Below are 16,240 nucleotides of genomic sequence, written 5' to 3'. Positions count from 1 at the left end.
CCACTGTACTTCCTTCCTCTCTCACACACATACGTGCACTCACACTCAATTCATATTCTTTTTTTTGTTGTTGTTGTTAGAAATTCCTTTAATGACAGGCTGTGGATTATACTCAGGGACTCCAGAAACCCTTGAAGGATAAACTCAAGGATTTTGTCACCCTGGAAGAATTCCTAGAATAAAAGCTTTTCAATTCATATTCTATCAGATCTATTTCACTACTACCCGAAGTGTCCCCTTCTTCTGGGCAAGCCTGAATCAACTGATCTATTAACTGATCTTGTTACTTTCTTTTTTCCCCAAGGTATTTTTTTGTAGTTATTACATGCTATTCACTTCTGTGTGGTAGAAGGGGGAGAGGTTTCTGTGAGTGCCACAGTACAACTGGGGAAGTCAAATTTCAGCTGTGGGTCTTAGGGACGGAACTTGGCCCTTCAGGCTTGGTAGCCAGCGCCTTTCCTCTGAACCCTCTCATTTGGCACTCCATGTCTTTCTCTCCTTCTCCATACACCTTCTACCCTCCACTGGCTCCAGAATTACTCTTTTATAGTTTCCTTTTGACTAAGATCAAGATCAAGTGCAGAATGTATCTTCAACCGTGGAAACTGACAGCACTGCTGCACTTCCTGAAAGTGAATCAGGAATCCTCTCCTGCAGGCACACATGCACCTACACACTCTCACAATGCAACCTGACACCACTCTGCATGTTATTTCCTCCTCCATTCAACAAATGTTTACTGAATATCAACTATGTGCCAATTGCTGGATTAGGCAGTGCATAATGGGAAACAAAATGGCAGTGCCCCTGCTCTTCTCTCCTGAAAGGCAGAAATGGAGCCCCACACACAAACATTTATAGCTGCAACTGCATCAGGTACAAGTTGAGCATCCTATCCAAAATCTGAATTCAAGTGTTCCAAATGTACAACTGAACGTCAGCATGAAACCATACCCAACTCATGTGAGAGCTGTCACAATGCTGGTGCGCTAAAAATACTGTATTGAGCCAGGTGTGCTAGCACTCGGGGAGGCAGAGGCAGGCAGATCTCTGTGAGTTCAAGGCCAGCCTAGTCTACAAAGTGAGTCCAGGACAGCCAGGCTACACAGAGTAACTTTGTCTCAAAAAACCAAACACCAAAAATCAAAATGCAAGCAAACAAACAAAAAAACTATATAAAATTACCTTCAGTCTACAGGTCTGATGTATATGAAACAGCAAATCTTGTGTTTAAACATGAACTCATTTCCCAAGACTTATACATATGGAAACATTCCAAAATCCAAAAAAGGAATAAAAGCTGACTGTGAAACTCTAGTCAGAAGCATTTCAGATAAGCGATACTCACTGTAGTTCTGAAACAGACAGCTGCCACACTGTGCCATCCTGACATACTCTACAACCACTGAATACTCTACAACCATATTAAAAGTGGCATAGAAGGCTTGTAATGGTAGTGCACACCTTTAATCCCAGGACTTGGGGGTCAAAGACAGATCTCTGTAAGTTAGAGGCCAATAGGGTCTACAAAGAGAGTTCCAGGACGTAGGTTACACATAGAAAGCCTATCTCCGGGGGGTGGGGTGGGGGAGCATATAAAATATATTCCCTCTTACCTAAAAGAGAGAGAGAGAAAAAAAGAACAAAACAAAACACCTGCACAAGTGAGATGGCTCAGTGGGTGTCTATTGCTGTGATAATGCCATAACTAAAAAGCAGCTTAGGGGTAAAATAGTTTACTTTTATATTTTTGGTTGTGAGCCTAGCCTTTAACAACTGTGCCGTCTCTCCAGCCTGAGAAAATGATATACTTAGATGGCAGTCCAATCATGAAGGGAAGTCAAGGTAGACATTCAAGGCAGAAGGCAGTAACCTGTTGGCAGGAACTGAAGCAGAATGTCACAGATAAACGTTACTTATCTATTGATTTTCTTTCCATGGCTTGCTCAGCATGCTTTCTTTCTTAGACAACTCTGGACCCACAGCGGGCTGGGCCCTCACACCACTCATTTACCAACTTGCCTATGGGCCAATCTAATGGGGGCATTTTTTCAGTTGAGGTTCCCTCTTCCTAGGTATTCTTAACTTTGTCAAGCTGGTAAAGAACTAACCAGCACAGCAGGTAAAATCACTCACTGTGTAAACTGAGGACCTGAGTGTGACACCAGGAGCCCACAGACGAAGAACAGAATGACTCTGGAATGCTGTCCTCTGAATGACGTGCGTACATTGTGGCATATCTATACAGTCCCACTCATGCTCTCTCCCTCCCTCTCCTTCTCTCTCCTTCTCTCTCCTTCTCTCTCTCTCTCTCTCTCTCTCTCTCTCTCTCTCTCTCTCTCTCTCTCTCTCCCTTCTCTCTGTCTCTCCCCTTTGTCCTCCACCCCCCACAACTTAAAGAAAAAGCCACAGCAGTCTGCATGCTTCTGGGCATTTACTACATGTAGGCACCTTTTATGTAAGTCAGGAAACCCTACCAACTCTAAAAGGTTACTGTTATCTTTAACTCAGAAAATAAGGGAGCTAAGCATGGTGGCGCACACCTTTGATCCCAGGACTTGGGAGGCAGAGGCTGGAGGATCTCTGTGAATCTGAGTCCTGCTTGATCTATATAGTAAGTTGCAGGACAGCAGGAGCTAAAAATAATAGACCATCTCAAAAAATAAAAAAAGAAAAGAAAGAAAGAAAGAAAGAAAGAAAAAAGAAAAAGAATGTAAGGAGTCAGGTAAATTTACCCAACACCACAGAGCCAATAAATGCTAACACTATAGTCCACACGCTTTCCCACTGCAGTAACGTCACCTTAGCAATGTCTGCAGCTTAGAACTACTTAAAGTGCATCATTTCTTCTAACAGGGATTTCCTTACCCCCTCATTGGCCTTTAAGACCCTATTACACCAGTTATATCACTCACCTCACCTCTTCACCCCTCATAAACACATCACCTTTCTAACCAAGCCTCCCCACTATCCCCTCAGTCACTCTGTTCCAGTCACAGGCCTCCCCATGTGGCCAGCATACTATGCCAAATTTTCACTTAACAATTTCTCTAACCATGCCAATAGCACCCTGTACTGAAGTCACATCGATATTTCAGATATTACTGATTAATCTTAACAAAACTGCCTCTCATTGTTCAGGCCTTTCTTTGTTCTTCATGATGTCACCGCACATTTTCATTTTATAAAATCTAGTGGGTGCACTTTTGCCTACCAATTAGTATGTACAAGAGTCATAAAGCTATCTTTGCAGCAAAATAAAGCAAGGCAATAAAGCCAAGAAAGTGCCACAAGAGAACCTGATTATACTACTAGTCCTTGGGCCCCAGAAGCACTGATGGTAAAATAACTATGGTAACAGCACTTCAAGGCACCCAAATCCCACCACACTTTGCTGAAAAACCATTCTCCATCTGGGCAAACACACACAAAGATGCATGTTGACAACCAGTTATGTAACTTTAACATAATAGCCCAGTGATATTTTAAGCTCCTATCATGTTTAAAATCTTCAGTAACTACAAAGCATATATGCGGCCATCTATTGAAGGATGCTAAGAAAGGAAGAAGACACAAACAGTGCAAGGCAGAGAAAACTTCATTTCTTATCAAGAACACTTGCCTTAGTATTCTTTTCATGTTAAGCTCCATTTGACACACGCATAAAAGAAAAAAAAAGTTTTGCCAAATCTTTTTGGCACCTCTGGCAACATGCTTTGACTATGGTGAACTATGACTGGCACAAAGACTAGGAGCGGAGGTGTCTGAGTCAGATCCTTTGTTTTAGGCCTTACCATTCATTAGCTTGGAGAACTTGGCCAAGCTTCTTTACCTCTTAAACCTCACTTTCCACTCAGACATTAGCGCAAAGCCTGCCACACACTGCCAGAGCAGACAAGAACAAACACCACTGCTGAGAGCTCACTCTCATTAAACTGCACTGTAGGAAGCCACAAAGCTGCAAAGCTTCTGGCCTGCAGTGCAGCCTGGAGAAGAGTTCTCCATGTACATTGCTTTATGCTCAGAAAAATGGCATTGGCAGCTTTTATACACAACGTCTTTGGATCACTGAGATGGTGCTTCTCATTTTAGAAATCTGTGAGTAGTCTAGAAATACATTGTGTTTAAGTAATCTTATATGTATAATTGTATTTAAAAGAAACAAGAATTTTTAAAAATCTTGTCCAAGCTGGGCGTTGTGGCACACGCCTTTAATCCCAACACTCAGGAGGCAGAGGCAGGAGAATTGCTGTGAGTTCAAGGCCAGCCTGTGAGGTCAAAGTCCAAGACAGCCATGGCTAACACAGAGGGACAAGAAAAAAAAAAATCTTGTCCAGTCTTGAATGTTATTTACTTAATTAGAATATAAAGTCAATTAACTTTAGCATACGTCTGAGTCTCCCTATCTGCCCCATCACAGAGTTCCTTGACACTAGGTTGCCATGCAACAGTTAGGATGCCTTGGTTTTTGTTGTGGCCAAATTAATCGTCACCTTAATGAAACTCTCTGCTCTAAACCAACTACCAGACCAACCACAAATACTTGGACATGACCAAGTCCAACTCACTTGACAAATGAGAAGCTGAGCTCACAAGCTGTTAAGTCAAAAGGTCACACCATTAACAAGTGCGGAGGTAGAACTAAGTCTCTCACATTTCTCATTCAGTGTTCTGGCACCTGTGTGATAGCTGATAGTTTACTAGTGGAAAGACTTTCTCTTGAGTCTTAAAATATTTCTACATAGTTGTGAATAAAAAAAAAACCATTCATTGAAAACTTAAATGTTTGCTTAATGAAAGCTAAATACAACCACAAATGAACATAACCCATACCTTACAGTGAGCATGCAGAAAGGGCTCCTAGGAGCCCTTTCAGTGGAACCAGGTAGTGGCAAGGGACAGTGCAGCAAAGGTTAAGGAGCCCCAGGGCTAACATCCCCTCACACAGAACACGCTTCAAAGCTGTAACACTTCCTGTTAGCTTCCCTTTGGAAGGGGAAAAGCAGCTTTAGTCCCCTTCCCTCAGTACATTCCATCCCCTTAAAAATCTTCACCAGCTCCCAAAAGTCACTGTCAACAACACAATGGTACCCATTTTCATCTACTCTGTGCTCTAAGTCAGGCTTTCCATTTTTAACTAAAAATTTCCATTCCTATTCAATTGTGTACGTATGGCCTCAATGTTATCAGGCCCAATTGGGTCTTAGGGCATTCTTTAAATATCCCCTTTCCCTTAGGCAAACATTTAAAAAGTTCTGCTGGTTTTAATTTATGTGTGTATTTGCCTGCACATATGTCTAGGTACCACATGCATGCCTGTTAACCACAGAGGTCAGGAAAAGATGATGGGTCCCCTTGCACTGGAGTCATAGCTAAGAGCTACTTGGGTGCTGAGAATTAAACCTGGCCCTCTAGAGCAATAGGTAGTGCTCTTAACAAAAAAGCCATCTCTCCAGCATCTTAGGCAAACTTTTTCTGGGGGAAGGGTAGGAAATGGTTTTCTTTCTTTCTTTCTTTCTTTCTTTCTTTCTTTTTTAAATAATTTTTCTTTGCTGGGTATGGTGGTGCATGCCTTTAATCCCAGTACTTGTCATTATGTTCTTCTTGTAGGTTTCTAGGACTCTCTGGATCCTTCTATTTCCCCATCTACTACAATTCTCTCACCTAGAGTCCCAATAGGATGTCCTCACATCTATCCCAATCTCCTGGTAAGTGAAGACTTCCATGGGACATGCTTTTTGGACTACTGTCCAATTATAAGTGAGTATATACCATGTGAGTCTTTCTGCTTCTGGGTTAACTCAGTCTGACCATTTCTAGTTCCATCCATTTATCCACGAATTTCAGGATTCCCTTGTTTTTAATAGCTGACTAGTATTCTATGTGGGTGAATCTGGGCTCAGGGGGATTTGTTCAAACTACTGCACCAACCAAGGACAATACAAGCAGTAAACATTGAACCCATACTGAGATATAGCCAATAGACTGTTGTGTGGAGAATGGGGGACTGACTCGGACATAAACTCTGCTGCCCCATATTTGACCACTTCCCCATTGTGGAAAGGCCTGGTGGCACTCAGAGAAATAAGCAGGCTATCAAGATGAGACTTGATAGCCTATGACCATATAATGGGGGAGGAGATCCCCCTCGGTCATAGGGCTTAGGGGAAGGGACCTAGGAGAGGGGAATAGGGCGAAAGCAGGAGGGAGGGAAGAAGGGGGGGGGGGAATACAAGTGATAGGATGACAACTGAGTTGTAATCTGAATAAGTTAATTAAATTATTTTTTTTAAAATCCCAGCACTAGGGAGGCAGAGGCAGGTGGGTCACTGTGAGTTTGAGGCCAGCCTGGTCTACAAAGTGAGTCCAGGACAGCCAAGGCTACACAGAGAAACCCTGTCTTGAAAAAACAAAAAAAAAAAAAAAAAATCAATCATGTTTTCCCCACCCCAATTCCTCTCACACCCTCTGCACCTCTCTATCTACCCAATGTTGTTTCTTTATCTTTGACAGACACGTGCACATGCACACACACACCCCTCACAAAAATGAAAAGCAAAGCAATCAAGCAAAAGCCCAATAAAATAGGAAAAGAAAAACCAGCAAAATCCCACAAAAACACCATTCCATTTGTTTTGTATTGGCTAACCATTTCTGAGCATGGGCCCTGCCCTGAAGTGTGATTAATATTCCCAAGGAGGCTCCATTGCTTTAAAAAAAAAAAACCCAACTGATTTTTCCTTTGCTACTGGGTATCAGTTGCACTTACCCCTTCAGCACTAGGACCCCGCCTGGTTTGTATCTGTCTGCTGCCAAAGTCTCTGTGACGTGCATCAGCCCTGCAGTTTCTGGAAGACACCTTTTCCTTGGCATTCCTATCCCCTTTGGCTCTTAGAATCTTTCTGCCTCCTCTCCTGCATAGATCCCTGAGCCCCGAGGGGAAGGTTTTAATTAAAAAACAAAACAAAACAAAAAAAAAAAACCATCCTATTTAGGACTGAGCACTCTATTGTCTGCCTGCCTGTCTGTCTCTCCCCCACCCCCACACACTATCCAGTTGTAGGTTGGTGTTAATTCCCACCTACTGCAAACAGAAGTCTCTCTGTGGGTGAGTGAGACACTGATACAGCAGTGTGTCCTTAGGAGTCATTTTATTCCTGCTCCTTTAATAAAGTAACAGTAGATTTTCCCCTAGGCCTGTGAGCTATTTAGTCTCAGGTTCTTAGCAACTTTAGCAGTGTCAGGTATGGATTTCATCTCATGGAGTGAGCCTTAAATCTAACCTGAAAGTGGTTGGTTACTCTGGTAACATCTGTGCCACTGTTATCCTGCAGGAAGGTCACTGTTGTAGGTCTCAGGGATAGTAGCTAGGTGATACCGACGATTACCTTTCTCTTCTTCAGTACCGCGAGCGCTAGTCAATGGGGGCAAAGCTTCTAGTCAGGCACCAGCTCAACTTCCCCATGTTGTGTGGCATGTGCTGTCTTCAGCAACAGGGCCTTACCATTACTTGTAGCCTTGGTAATAGCCTGTGATACTTGGGGTTTGGCCAATAACTGAACAAGATGTAGCCCACCGCTGGCACTGGAGGTTTTACTTGGTAGCATACAGTGTCTAGCTGGGGCACTGTCTCCCCCATTATTTGGTGACTCCATTTAGTTTCCTACCATATATCTCTATATTGTAGGAAGCCGCTAGAGGAGTAGGTTTCCATATGGATTTTCAAGTGGTCTTTAGTGTTAGTGCTCCCTCTCCATATTCCTTCCTTTACTCTTCTCTGCCTTGCCCTTCCTCTTCCAGTTTCCCCTTTGTCTCTATAACACTGTATTCTAGTTCCCTTCCTCTCTAGGTACCTAACCTCTATGGACTGTAGCATACACACTGAAAACTTAAAAGCTAACATCTAGATATACGAGAAAATATATTTGTCTTTTAGGGTATGGGTTACTTCATTTGGGATGATTTTTTTCTAGCTCCATCCACTTACCTGTGAATTTCAGAGTAGAATTTTTTTGCTTTTGTTTTTCTTCTCTCTCTCTCTCTCTCTCTCTCTCTCTCTCTCTCTCTCTCTCTCTCTCTCTCTCTCTCAGTTTGTCAAGACAGGGTTTCTCTATGTTATCTTAGCTGTCCTGACCTCGCGTTATAGAATAGGCTGGCCTCGAACTCACAGAGATCCTCCTGCCTCTGCCTCTCCGAGTGCTGTGTTTGCAGGTGTGTGCCACCATGCTTGGCTTGAAATATAATTTTTCTTAACAGCTAAATAATAGTTCATTGACTAAATTTTCACTATCTATTTATCAGTTGATGGCCATCCAAGCTGTTTTCATTTCTGGCTTTTATGAACAGAGCAGCAATGAACATGAATGAGTAAATTTCTGTTGTAGGATATGGAGTCCTTTGGGTTTATTAGGAAAAACATTTTTTAAAAAAGATTTATTTATTACGTATACAGTGCTCTCCTGCATGTATACTTGCAGGACAGAAGAAGGTACCAGATCAGATTGTAGATGGTTATGAGCCACCATGTGGCTGCTGGGAACTGAACTCAGGACCTCTAGAAGACCAGTCAGTGCCCTTAACCTCTGACCTATCTCTCCAGCCTGGAAAAATATTTTTAAAGGGTAATCCATTGATAGAAAAGTAACTAATGATACTAAAACACAGTACTGTTTTCATAAGGGAAGTTTTCAAAATTTAACTTTAAAAGTAGGAAGTTGGCAGGGGTGGTGGTGCAGACCTTCAGTCCCAGCACTCAGGAGACAGGAACAGGTGAATCCCTGAGTTTGAGGCTAGCCTGGTCTACACAGTGAGTTCTATGCTAGACAAGACTACATGTTGTAACCTCATCTCAAAGAACATACCACACATGCACACAGCAGAGAGTCTCAGAATATTTTTTTGTTTTATTTTCTGAGACAGTGTCTCTCTATGTAGCTCTGGATGTTCCGGAATTCACTGTGTAGGGCCAGGATTGCGTTGAACTCAGAGATTCTCCTGCCTCTGCTTTCACCTCCCAAGTGCTAGGATTAAAGGCGTGTGCCACCACATCAGGCCAAAGTCTTGGAACTTTATTTAACAAGCAGACAGACGTCTTTTACAAAGACTTTGTCAGATGGGAAATTGGCCAGACACTCTTCACTGATTTTCAGCAGCTGAGATCAGGTGCAGTCCTAAGCCGTCTAATCAGTTAAGAGTCACCACAGACCAAGGCTAACACACCAGTAAGTTCCAAATTGGCATTGCCCGACCTGGTAACTACTATCTACATACATGTGACAATAAATGTCCACCTGAAGTGTGCTGTAAATGTGCGCTTTCAAGAGATTCACACAAAGTTTACTTTAAAAAAATTTTTTTAAAAAGGCACTCAGGAGCCAGAGGCAGGCAGGGCTCTGAGTTAGAGGCCAACTGGATCTACAGAGAACAGCCAGGGCTACACCATCATACTGGTAACTTTTAAAAGGGATAGCTTTCTGGAAATTATAGTGTGATGGCTCAGTGGGTGAAGGCACTACCATCAAGCCTGCCGACCTGAGTTTATCCCCGAGACCCACTTGGTGGAAGGACAGACCCTTTTGATCTGCATACTTAATGTAGTACTGTGCACATGCGAAAATATGATTCCCATAAACTCAGTTAACAAAAAGGTATGAAGAGAAATACTTTGGTGTTTTTTTGTTTGTTTGTTTGTTTGTTTTGGTTTGGTTTGGTTTTTCGAGACAGGGTCTCTCTGTGTAGCCTTGGCTGTCCTGGACTCACTTTGTAGACAAGGCTGGCCTCGAACTCACGGGTGATCCACCAGCCTCTGCCTCCCAAGTGCTGGGATTAAAGGCGTGCACCACCACGCCAGGCTTTACTTTGTTAATTCTTATAGTGCCTAGAACACTTTAAATTGCATTTGTTCCTGATGTGTATTACATTCTGTGTGACAGATCCAGCACTTTGTACAGCCACAAAATAAGAAGCAATCTTTCTTTGATGATTCACTGTGATGGTCAACACCAAATATATAATAAAGCCAGAAAAATCACATTTACACTTTGGATATGGAGTGTAAGATATCTTCAAGAAAGAAAGGTGTGTTCTTAAAAGCTCTATTAAATTTACGAGCACCTCCACCTGTGTTAACAGAGGAAGGCTCAATCCTAAAAGCAGTATTAAGAGGGGTTAAGGAAAAGACCATCAGTTTCTCAAAGTATCTTAAAACAAAAGCTGTGCAATAAAAGCTTAAGAAAACACTATTTGAGTTTTTAAAATAAATATCGCAATCCTCGGGCTAAACCAACTTCTTAAAAACAAAATTTGTTTACCTTAGACTGGAAACTCCAATCACATGGACAGACGTGAAAATGTCTAACATATGGAAAAAAATCACCCAAGTCTCCTACCATGGCACTTATAAGGGAACACTACCCAATGCTGAAACCTGCCAAGCTTTTGATAATCTTCAATATTATTACAGTATGAATGCATTCTCACCATAACTACCAAGACTTAACTGAAACTGCATTCAAAACTCTAAAATGCCACAATATCTTTCAACATTCTGCCAGTAAAAAAAAAAAAGGAGAAAATAAAGCCTATCTTGCAGAGATTAAAATTACAAAATGAAAACACAAAGCCATGATTAAAAAAAAAACAAAACCCAGCATGACACTCTGTTTAACACTTGAAAAAATCCTGGTTGATCTCCAGGGTCATACTTCAGATTCTGACATGTGCTTGTCCCTTAGAGTTAATTTAAGGTCCAGACCTCCACTCTCTCAAGGTCACAGAACACAAGTATCAGGACAATTATTTGCCCCCAGCTCTTCTGATGCTCATTTAACGCTCTTTCCATTACATGACAATCGGTTAAAAACGTGTTTAAAATTCAACAAGCCTAACACCAAAGGATTTAAGGATCAAGTAGGTCAAATCTTAAACCTCCACAAACACCAGTGGTTGGAATCAGTGCAAAAAGGAGCAAAGAGATTATCAAGAAACAGGAAATTATTTGAAAAAGAGGTCTATAAGCTAATGAGCTTGGGTGCAGCATAGCAGGACAAGAGTATTCAAGTAAAAATACAGAGAGACATATTTTTCCTTTGAAACGTGATCTTCACGTAAGCTCTTTTTTTTTTTTTTTTTAAATCTGGGATATATAAACTCTGCTGTAGAGCACTGGCCTAGCCTTGCAAAGCCCAGGTTTGATCCGCAGCACTTCAGAAATAAACGAGAAAAAAAAAAGACTACTACTTTATTACGTCTAAGAATTTTACTTAATAGGCAGTCAAAAATCACATGTCCAACTGAGTACAACCCATGCCACTTCCCCCCGCCCCCCATTAATTACAACGTATATACTTCACAAAAAGCCTTTTTTTTTAAAAATGAGAATTCAGCATCCACCGCCGCTTGTACTGCAGGTAAAGGAAAAGACCGGGAAGGTGGCAACCCCAAAGACGATCGTTTTCCTGGCCAAAAGCATCCTTGAGAGCAGGACAAAGGCTCGGGCGACACACAACCGGCTCAACCTTCAGGACACACAGGAGGGACATCGCGCCAGGTGGAGCAAATGCACCCACGGGGGAAGCCTGGGCAAGGGTATTCCTAAGATGGCTCTCTGAATCCGCGCACGGCGTGCGTTCCACTCAGCGCCGGGGGAAACCTGGATTCCGAGCGTGGGAACACAACACCGCACCGGGTGCCCCCAAAGCGCCGCGAGGAAATCGAGGCACGGGTCGCCGGCCGGGAGGGGCCGCACTCGCCGCAGCCCCGCGCAGCCTGCAGCCCTGCGGAGGCCGCGCACCCGCGTCTCGCGACCCCGCCCACGCCCGCCCGCTGACAGCCGCCGCCCCCACCTGCCCCTCGGCCCGCCCGCCCTGCGCGCCCGCCCGCCGCTTCCTCCCCGCCCGGCCGGCCGGCCTCGCGCGGGGGCCCCGGGACGCGGCGCCGCCGCCGCCCGCACCCACCGGCATCATCGCGGCGCCGTCCGCCGCGCCCTCGCCGCCTGTCAGGACGCCGCTCCGGCCGCCTCACAGGCCGCGCACCCGCTGCGGCGCCCTGCGGCCCGGCTGCGGCGAGGCGGCCGCTGCGGAGAGCCGCGCAGCCCTCGCCCGTCCTGTCGCGCCGCCCCGCGTGCCGCGTCGCCGTCCCTCAGCCGCTGCCGCCGCCTCTGCCGAAGCCGGCCGCCTTCCGCCACCCGCACGGCTCACCCCGCAGGCTGCGCAGGCCCCGCCCCCGCGCGTCGGCCTCCCCCACCTACGCCACCTATGATTGGTCCTGGGGGGGGAGGGAGGCGGGGACGACGGGGCGGGGCTTCTCCGCAGGCCAGGTGAGAGCGCGCTCGTGCGCGTCCGCGCTCTGGGCGGCGGGGGAGGGGCGCGCGCTGCGGACGCCGGCCCCGCCCCCTCTCCGGCAAAGCAGGCTAGGTGGGCGTTGAGGCGCTGAGGGACCTCCGAAGCCTGAGTCTGCGAGGCTTTGGCTCAGGGTCACCTCGGACGAATAAAAAGAGAGGGTCAGAGAAGGGAGGGCCGGCGGGGATTCGAACCTCAGGTCCGAGAGGCTAGCGGCGAGCGGGCCGCAGACCTCCTCTGACCCTATGATATCCCTGGGGTGTCCCCGACGTGTCTACGGCAGCGGACTGCATACCGCTCAGTGCTATAGGCCCCAGGGCTCTGGGTCTCTGCCCAGCTTCCACCGCGACCTGAGCCACTTCGGCCTTCCTGGGCACAGCACACAAGCTGTCGGCCTCAGCCCTTCCCTTGAACCATCCCACGACCTTTAGAGCCCATGCCCACCTGTGTCCATATCCTCGGAGGTCCAACTGGAGCGTCCCAGGGCAGGGTCCAGTCTCTGTCTTCAGGTTCCAGGTCTGTCCTTAGAGCCCTGTCTTCCATGTCACTTTGCCCTCCAGCCTGGGAGGCTGAATGACAGAGACTAGAGCAGGCGCCAGAGCAGACCCTAAGCAGAGGCTGCCGGGTGGGCAGGCACCCTTTCTGAGCGGTCCACGTTGTGCCATTCGTCTGAACTCTGACAGATGAGACACAGCGGCTGATGAACTGCACCGGATTTAAGCTTCCGTGAGCTTCCAGAAACATGGAGACCAGTGGGGTGACCCCAAACACAGACCCGGTGGATCACCTTGAGACGTTCCCAGCCCCTGGAGAGGGCAGCAGGTGTTGATCAGGGCCAGTTTACAGCCTGTCTGGCTCTCTGAGCGGCAGGAGGCTGTTGCTAAGTGGGGGTAGAGAGAGGGAGGAGGCCCAGGTTACACCAGCCCCCTTATGGGCAGCCACGCCTGTGCTTAGGAGGCCACGGGGGTTAGCGATTGAGAGCGTGGACTTTCCAGTTGAACAGACTTGGTTCAGCACCACTGCTGACACACCCTCGCTGTGTGATCTTAGGTGAGCACGGCTCCGTCATAGGCTGTGTAGGATAATAGTACCTCTCCGGGGAAGCACGGGTGTGAGGTGTGAAGAAATGCTCCTAGCAGTTTGTGGCATGTGCCAGCTGCCCTGCGAATTCTGTAGTTACGTTATTGTTAGCAAGCAGGGTTGGTGTATAAATGCCCCTAGGGCTTTAAGAGCGAATTCACGTGGACCATGAGTGGCCAGTGACACATCCTTTCTGGGAGCAGGGTTTTGAGAGTAGAGGAAGTTTTGGGAGTGAGTGACTCTACATCAGACGTGAGTCTTGGTTCCAGCTCTGCTCCACCTCCCACGAGGCAACTTGTACTGTTTCTCTGGGCTTTGAGTTGTTCCCAGTCGGGAGCTGAAGTGAGCTTGGGGCCTTCCAGTCCTGACGAACTTAAAGTCCATGAGTGTGGTAAAGGGATAGATGTTGACCCACTTAAGCCCAAAGAAAGATGGGCCCATTAAAGTGTCACCCACTGTCCTAAGATGACCTTGGCCACAAGGTCTTTAAGAAACAAACAAACATACAAGATGTATTTTGGGGACTGGAGAGGTGGCTCAGTGGCCAAGAGCACTGGCTGCTGCTCCACAGAACCCAGATTCGATCTCCAGCACTCACACAGCTGCTCACATGCCTGTAACTGCAGTTCCGGGAAACGACACCCTCTTCTGTCTTCCGCAGGCAGGCACACTTGTGCGGCACACAGACATATATATACCAGCAAAACACAGCATGTACGGAAAATTAAAACAAACCCAAACATTTTATTGTGCATGGTGTGGTCTGTGTGTCTTTATACGCACATGCATTTGCAGGCTCCAGATGCCTGGAGCTGAAGCGACAGGTGACTGTGGCAGTCTGCGCGCTCAGAACCTTGGTGATCCTTTAGGAAAGCACACTTACTCTCAACCAGGGAGCCATCTCTTAAGCCCTTTGTCTGCAGGACCTGTGGGCACAGAATGGCACCTGCCTGACCTGTGCATCGATGTCACTGTGTCCTCCAGGCTCTCCTTCAGGCAGTATTTCCCGAGCCAGCCTGGCCAGTAGGTCCTCTCCACCCCACAGGTCACACTGGTGCTCAAGGCCCTTCTTCTTGTACCTCAGCAAAGACTGAGTGTGTAACTGCCGTCCCAGGCTTCATCTTCCTCCAAGCCCCAAACGTTTCCAGTGGATCCTGGAACTCTTGACACACGATTTCACCACAGACCCTTCAGTAGCTCCCATCATCCGCAGCAGAGCTCCTCAGAGGCTCCCCAGAATCACCCGAAAGGCAGAATGCAGGCAGTAGGGCTTATAAGATGTCTGCTGTGTTCAGAGATGCATCCCAGCGTATGTGAGAGGCCCAGCCCAGAGCTGGCTTCAGAGGGGAGCCTCGGAGCTGTAAGGGGTGAATATCCGGAGTTGTTCATTCTGGGTGGTGAGTCTGTGGAGCTTGTTACACGCACTCCCCTCTATTTTCTACCTTTCTGATATTGTGTATTAAAAGTAGCTAAATATCCTTCAGAAAAAATTAAAATGCCCTTGAAGGAAATCAGTGTATACTCACATTTGCATAATGAACTTCTGGGAGGCCTCACAGAACACTAATACAGGATGCCTGCAGGTGGGGCTGGGAGCTGGGTACACCAGCAACAGACGTGAGGGAGATTGAGCGCTATTAGGTATTTTGTTTTGTTTCCAGGACAGTTGAAGGATTGTTGCAGCCCCCCTTGCCTCGGTTCCTCCACTTCCTGGAACCGTGCTCCAATAAGCATGTGACGCGGAACCGTCGTACTTGGAGGATGTAGCCGGTATGCCTATAACCTACCACTCTAGCAGTGATCCTCAGAGCCCCAGAGCACCGTTTCCCGGTGGCCGCACAGCTGCCTGGGAGTTCCGACTCCCCTGCTGTCCAGAGTCAGCGCAGCGTACTGAGTTGAACACCAATAGTCCACAAATAGGCCCAAGTTCAAGATCTGAAATACGGTTTCTACTGAAGTCACGTCCCCTTTGCACCACCGTAAATTAAAAAGTATTCCGTGGAACCACTGTAAGGTGTGGCCCTCTGTATGCTTTTCCTGCCCAGTTTCCTCTAATTATCACCACCATTCTTAGTGAGGGCGTGTAGCGGGGAGTGTTTGCGTGTGCATGCGGTACGTGTGCATGTGAAGTCCCACGGGTGACGCTAGGCATCAGCGTCGGTTGCTCCATCTCCACCTTACTGTGTCTAAGTACTTTTAAATTGCATTTTACGTGTGTGGGTTGTTTAGCCTGCATGTATGTCTGTGCACCATATGTGCACCACATGTGCACCACATGTGTGCCCGTGCCTGTGGAGATCAGAAGAGGGCCTGAAATCCGTGGAACTAGAGTTACAGATGCTTGTAAGCCATCATGTGGGTGCTTTGAATTGAACCCAGGTCCTCTGGAAGCGCTCCTAACTGCTGAGCAGTCTCTCTAGGCTCTGCCTTACTCTGTGAGACAAGGGTCTCACTGAATCTGGAGTTCATTGACTGGGATAGACTGGCTCCCCACCAAGGATCAGCCTGTCTCCGTCTCCCCAACACTGGGGTTGTGGGCATATGGCTCTGCACCCAGGTTTGGTTTGGTTTGGTTTATTTTAGAGGGTTTCTCTGTGTAGCCCTGGTTGTCCTGGAACCTACTCTGTAGACTCTGTAGACTCCTGCCTCTGCCTCCCTAGCGCTGGGATTAAAGGCGTGCACCATCACTGCCCAGCTCTGTGCCAGTTTTTTTTACATGGGTGCTAGGATTCAAATTCAGGCCCTGGTGCTCACAGGGCAAGCATTGTATCCTCTGAGCGGTTTCCCAGCTGTCCTGATTGATAACACCTGATTATCAGCTG

At 46.7% G+C, this 16,240-nt stretch overlaps 1 protein-coding gene across 3 annotated transcripts in view; it reads right to left on the bottom strand.

Annotated features, from left to right (window-relative positions):
- Window positions 1-13,290, bottom strand: part of PPP1R13B (protein phosphatase 1 regulatory subunit 13B) — a 79,810-nt gene extending 66,520 nt beyond the window's left edge. The window contains exon 1 of one of the 3 annotated variants that reach the window (XM_084792428.1): window positions 12,783-13,290. In XM_084792428.1, coding sequence (XP_084648554.1) covers window positions 12,783-13,082 — 300 coding nt within the window. In that variant the 5' untranslated portion in view covers window positions 13,083-13,290. Of the gene's footprint in view, window positions 1-11,954; window positions 12,221-12,782 lie in introns of those variants that run through there. The other 2 variants (XM_084792429.1, XM_084792430.1) reach the window with 2 other exon arrangements.
- Between the last annotated feature and the right edge of the window lie 2,950 nt (window positions 13,291-16,240).

The sequence above is a fragment of the Acomys minous genome (genome assembly GCF_964271855.1).
Source record: "Acomys minous genome assembly, chromosome: 8".
Taxonomy (NCBI): domain Eukaryota; kingdom Metazoa; phylum Chordata; class Mammalia; order Rodentia; family Muridae; genus Acomys; species Acomys minous.
This window is presented reverse-complemented; position numbering and strand designations above follow the sequence as displayed.